The sequence below is a fragment of the Oncorhynchus tshawytscha genome, linkage group LG16 (assembly GCF_018296145.1).
Source record: "Oncorhynchus tshawytscha isolate Ot180627B linkage group LG16, Otsh_v2.0, whole genome shotgun sequence".
Classification (NCBI taxonomy): Eukaryota; Metazoa; Chordata; class Actinopteri; order Salmoniformes; family Salmonidae; genus Oncorhynchus; species Oncorhynchus tshawytscha.
The window spans coordinates 21,485,393-21,491,392 of NC_056444.1; the positions used below are offsets into that span (position 1 = coordinate 21,485,393).

A 6,000-nucleotide genomic window follows, 5' to 3' on the forward strand; every position below is an offset into this window, starting at 1 on the left:
TATCAAATTCGTTACACAACTGGACTGACAACTACAGGCAACCACAATGGTACGTCAATTCATAAACTCAAGAATATTGTGCTACAACTCAATGAAGGTTTTGTGGTATAGGCGCAAGACAGTAAAGTCTGTTCAATATAAGTGGTGACTTACCGTGAAGGAGGCTGTGCCCATGTACCATGTCTGTACCTTTCACAAGGGGCTTCACGCTCAACTAATTCCATTTAGATTAAGGAATACTTCAAGAGGAAACGATTGAGATTTAAGGGAATTGCGAAATGGACAGCGTACCGAAATACCAAAAATAAAATAAAAATACAATTGATAAGCCGACAAAATATCTTCACCTCAGTTAGACTTTAATTTCTTGAATGAGAAGATGAAAATTCCAGAGAGAGAAAAATCGCAACTACTAGTCACCAGTTTCATATAAAACCAAAAGCAAGTCTAAACATTCGCCCGATTTCCATCCAAACGTTTCCAGAACCTTTTGGTGGTTCTGATGCACTGACCAGATTAATAGGTCCGTCATCGGCCTTCTCTGATCGCTTCACCTTTACAATCTAACGATGAAACAGATATAGGGAGAAAAAGCAGCTTTGGTTATTTTTCTTCAATCCCTTTATCTGGAAACAAAAATCCTAATGACGCGTGGGTATCCATCCTCCTAAACGCATTCTCCGAATTGTTTTCACTGAGATGCGTAAAACCCCGGCTATCAAGTTCGACAGCAAAAGTCGTAACGTGAAGAAGAATTGTGTTTATCTCATCCTTTCTTCATCGATTCCCTCAAGCGATGGATAGTGTTCGTGGAGCATTCTCCATTCTTCTCTAGCGACTGGCTGGTCTCTCTCGCGCCCTCTCTCTCTCTCTCTCTCTTTGCACCCACCAAGAAGAGTTAATGGATATTGTCGCCCTCCTCCAAACGTTGATCATCCATTCATTCCTACAACTACTGGACTAACCTATAAACCAACCTAATTATAATTGGACCACACTCATACAAATATACGAACACGACTTTGTTTCACGAATATAATCCAACTTCCCCGATATAACGCCAATGAGGAGTAGAAAAAAGTACCAGGAGAAGGTGGTGGGGTGTTTCTTTAAAATGCTCTCTCTCTGCAAGCAGACTGCAGAATCCAACACCTCAGTCGGAAGGGCACTGAGCGAAAATGTAAAAGGTAAGCAGAAAAACGCACATTGCAAGAGGAAATGGAAGAAACAAGCAGAGCAGATAGATGCCAGGATACTGTAGACTATATTAACAACTCCAGGCAGCAACACCTGCAGCATGGAATAGATGGAGTTTCTTTCTGCCTCCTGCCGAACATGGCGAGGTCGAGGTTGGGTGGAATAGAAAGTAGCGATGCATGCAGACACAAGGCTAGGCTACAACAACTAGTGAGTTTTTTTTAAACAAATATGTGTATTTTTTCCCACATGTTCCATTCATAGTTCAACCCTGACTCTGATTGTGCAGTTAATCAACATCCCAGTTTATTTCCAGTGTCTCTATCATAAATCAAATAGCTCACATGAAAAATGTATGTAGGGCTATAAGTGCATGTCCAGAAATATCTTCCCCACGAAAATGCCAAATATTCCATACATTTTCCAATGTCTGCAGTGAGTAAAGCCTTGGCTAGGCAACTCTTATGTTTATCTTCTTGCTGTGTTTTGGATAGCCTAGAAAGAAAGAAATCATTGCTAATGCTGATAGAGCTAAAAACAAGATAATTTTCCACACACAATTTTGCTGTTGATTAAACCTGTTTTCTATTAACAATACCCATCTCTTCCCAGCCTTTTCAATGAACTGCATGACTGCCTCCTCCCCCTCTCATCCCTGCATGGCACGACAACAACAGATCAACAGAGGTCAATAAAGTTGCCCAGGGGCTGGTTTCCCAAAAGCATCTTAAAAAGCGACTGCCTTTAAAAAGCAACAAATCCATTTGAAAATGGCAATGACACAGAATGAGTCAGAAACAGTTATTCTCGTTTCAGAATTTACTACAATGTGTAAATAGTATAATTTTGGTCATGAATTCTGTCTTGTCTAAAACAGAGTTTGGAACATCCGTGCATCACAACGGGTAAATGAAGGTTGGGATTTGATTTGACAATGTACATTTGCCCACTAACATGGGGTAAACAGCTGCAGTGATTGCATAGATAGTGAGACAGACCTGCCCATCAGCCCGACTTTCTTTTACATCTTTACTAATGACCTGCCCCTGGCTTTGAGTAAAGGACCCGACACTACCACAGCGATGGGAATTACTGCAACACTTAACAAAGAGCTGCAGTTAGTTTCAGAATGGGTGGCAAGGAATAAGTTAGTCCTAAATATTTATAAAACTTAAAGCATTGTATTTGGGACAAATCATTCACTAAACCCCAAACCTCAACTTAATCTTATAATGAATCATGTGGAAATTGAGACTAAACTGCTTGGAGTAACCCTGGATTGTAAACTGTCATGGTCAAAACATGTTGGTACAACAGTAGCTAGGATGGGGAGAAGTCTGTCCTTAATAAAGTGTTGCTATGCATTCTTAACAGCACTATTAACAAGGCAGGTCCTACGGGCCTTAGTTGTGTCACACCTGGACTACTGTTCAGTCGTGTGGTCAGATGCCACAAAGAGGGACTTAGGAAAATTGGAATTGGCTCAGAACAGGGCAGCACAACTGGCCCTTGGATGCACACAGGGAGCGAACATTAATAATATGCATGTCAATCTCTCCTGGCTCAAAGTGGAGGAGAAATTGACTTCATCACTACTTGTATTTGTGAGAGGTTTGTATGTTGAATGCACCGAGCTGTCTGTTTGAACTACTGGCACACAGCTCCGACACCCATGCAAACCCCACAAGACATGCCACCAGGTCTCTTCACGGTCCCCAAGTCCAGAACAGACTATGGGAGGCATACAGTACTACATAGAGCCATGACTACATGGAACTGTATTCCACATGAAGTAAAATTTGATTTAGAAAAACAGATACAAATACACCTTATGGAACAGTGGAGACTCTGAAGCAACACAAACATAGGCACAGACACATGCATACAAACACACGATAACATGGATTTTGTGTTGTAGATATGTGTAACGGTTTTCTTGAGTCGAAGGAGAGGCGGACTAAAACGCAGCGTGGTTATTATTCATGGTTCTTTAATAAAGAAACTATACATGAATAGACTAACAAAACAAGAAATGTGAAAAACCAAAACAGCCCTATCTGGTGCAAACACAAAGACAGGAACAATCACCCACAAAACCCAACACAAAACAGGCTACCTAAATATGGCTCCCAATCAGAGACAATGACTAACACCTGCCTCTGATTGAGAACCATATCAGGCCCAAACACAGAAACAGACAAACAAGACATCCAACATAGATCACACCCTGACCAAACAGAACATAGAACATACAAAGCAAACTTTGGTCAGGGTGTGACAGTACCCCCAAGGTGCGGACTCCGGCCGCAAAACCTGAACCTATTGGGGAGGGTCTGGTCTGGGTGGGCATCTGTCCGCGGTGGCGGCTCTGGTGCTGGACGTGGCCCCCACTTCACCATAGTCTTAGTCCACCACCTTGTGCGCTTCACAGCATAACACGGTGCCTGCCCGGTCTCTCTCGCCCCCCGGTAAGCACAGGAAGTTGGCGCAGGTCTCCTACCTGGCTTCGCCACACTTCCTGTGTGCCCCCCCCAATACATTTTTGGGGCTGACTCTCGGGCTTCCATCCACGCCGCTGTGCTGCCTCCTCATACCAGCGCCTCTCCGCCTTCACCACCTCCAGCTCTTCCTTGGGGCGGCGATATTCTCCTGGCTGTGCCCAGGGTCCTTTACCGTCCAACTCATCCTCCCATGTCCAGTCCTCCTTGCGCTGCTCCTGCTGCCGCTGCCTGCCGCTTGGTCCTGTTGTGGTGGGTGATTCTGTAACGGTTTTCTTGAGTTGAAGAAGAGGCGGACCAAAACGCAGCGTGGTTGTTATTATTGGTTCTTTAATAAAGAAACTATACATGAATAGACTAACAAAACAAGAAATGTGAAAAACCGAAACAGCCAATGGGATATTCAGTGCATCGCGCCGACAGGAACAAACATCTCTCTGGTAAGAAGAAGGGCGGGGGTGTATGTTTCATGATTAACGACTCATGGTGTAATTGTAACAACATCCAAGAACTCGATTCCTTTTGTTGACCTGACCTAGAATTCCTCACAATCAAATGCTGACGTATTATCTCCCAAAAGAACCCCTGTGTATATCCCCCCGCAAGCAGATACCAAGACGGCCATCAAGGAACTTCACTGGACTTTATGCAAACTGGAAAACAGACATCCTGAGGCTGCATTTATTGTAGCTGGGGATTTTAACAAAGCTAAAATGAGAACAAGGCTACCTAAATTCTATCAGCATATCGATTGCAGTACACGAGCGAGTAACACAATTGACCATTGCTACTCTAACTTCTGCAATACATACAAGGCCCTCCCCCGCCCTCCTTTTGTCAAATCTGACCATGACTCCATCTTGTTGCTCTTCTCCTATAGGCAGAAACTAAAACAGGAAGTGCCCGTGCTTAGGTCTATCCAATGCTGGTCTGACCAATCGGATTCCATGCTTCAAGATTGCTTTGATCACGTGGACTGGGATATGTTCCGGGTAGCCTCAGACAATAACATTTACATATACGCTGACTCTGTGAGCAAGTTTATAAGGTAGTGTATAGGAGATGTTGTACCCACTGTGACTATTAAAACCTTCCCTAACCAGAAACCGTGGATTGATGGCAGCATTCGTGCAAAACTGAAAGCATGTACCACCACATTTAACCATGTCAAGGCGACTGGAAACATGACCGAATACAAACAGTGTAGTTATTCCCTCCGTAAGGCAATCAAACAAGAAAGCGTATAGAGACAAAGTGGAGTCGCAATTCAACGGCTCAAACATGAGATGTATGTGGCAGGGTCTACAGACAATCATGGATTACAAAAAGAAAACCAGCCCCGTCGCGGACATCGGCGTCTTGGTCCCAGAAAAATTAGACAACTTCTTTGCGCACTTTGAGGACAATACAGTGCCACCGACACAGCCCGCTACCAAAGACTGTGGGCTCCTCTTCTCCATGGCTGACCCCCCTAGATCCACTCCAATTTGCTTACCACCCCAATAGGTCCACAGATGATGCAATCGCCATCACACTGCACACTGCCCTATCCCATCTGGACAAGAGGAATACCTATGTAAGAATGCTGCTCATTGACTACAGCTCAGCATTCAACACCATAGTACCCTTCAAACTCATCATTCAGCTTGAGACCCTGTGTCTTGTCCCCGTCCTTTGCAACTGGGTCCTGGACTTCCTGACGGGCCGCCCCCAGGTGGTGAAGGTAGGAAACAACATCTCCACTCTGCTGATCCTCAACCCTGGGGCCCCACAAGGGTGCGTTCTCAGCCCTCTCCTGTACTCGCTGTTCACCCACGACTGTGTGGCCATTCATGCCTCCAACTCAATCATCAAGTTTGCAGACGACACTACAGTGGTAGACTTGATTACCAACAACGACGAGAGGGAGGAGATGTAGGAGTGTAGTGTCAGGAAAATAACCTCTCACTCAATGTCAGCAAAACAAAAGAGATGATCGTGGACTTCAGGAAACAGCAAAGGGAGCACCCCCCTATCCACATCAACGGGACAGCAGTGGAGTAGGTGAAAAGTTTAAAGTTACTCGGGGTACATATCACCGACAAACTGAAATGGTCCACGCACACAGACAGTGTGGTGAAGAAGGCGCAACAGCACCTCTTCAACCTCAGGAGGCTGAAAAATTGGGCTTGTCACCGAAAACCCTCACTAACTTTTACAGGTGCACAATTGAGAGCATCATGTCGGGCTGTATCATCGCCTGGTACGGCAACTGCACTGCCCACAACCGCAGGGCTCTCCAGAGGGTGATGTGGTCTCCACAATG

General features: G+C 44.9%; 1 protein-coding gene across 4 annotated transcripts in view; it reads right to left on the reverse strand.

Annotated features, from left to right (window-relative positions):
* Positions 1 to 1,134, reverse strand: part of neto1l (neuropilin (NRP) and tolloid (TLL)-like 1, like) — a 192,730-nt gene extending 191,596 nt beyond the window's left edge. For 2 of the 4 annotated variants that reach the window (XM_042298973.1, XM_042298970.1), the window contains exon 1: positions 154 to 1,134. In XM_042298973.1, the coding sequence (XP_042154907.1) occupies positions 154 to 181 (28 nt within the window). In that variant the 5' untranslated portion in view covers positions 182 to 1,134. The remainder of the gene's footprint in view (positions 1 to 153) is intronic. The other 2 variants (XM_042298972.1, XM_042298971.1) reach the window with 1 other exon arrangement.
* Between the last annotated feature and the right edge of the window lie 4,866 nt (positions 1,135 to 6,000).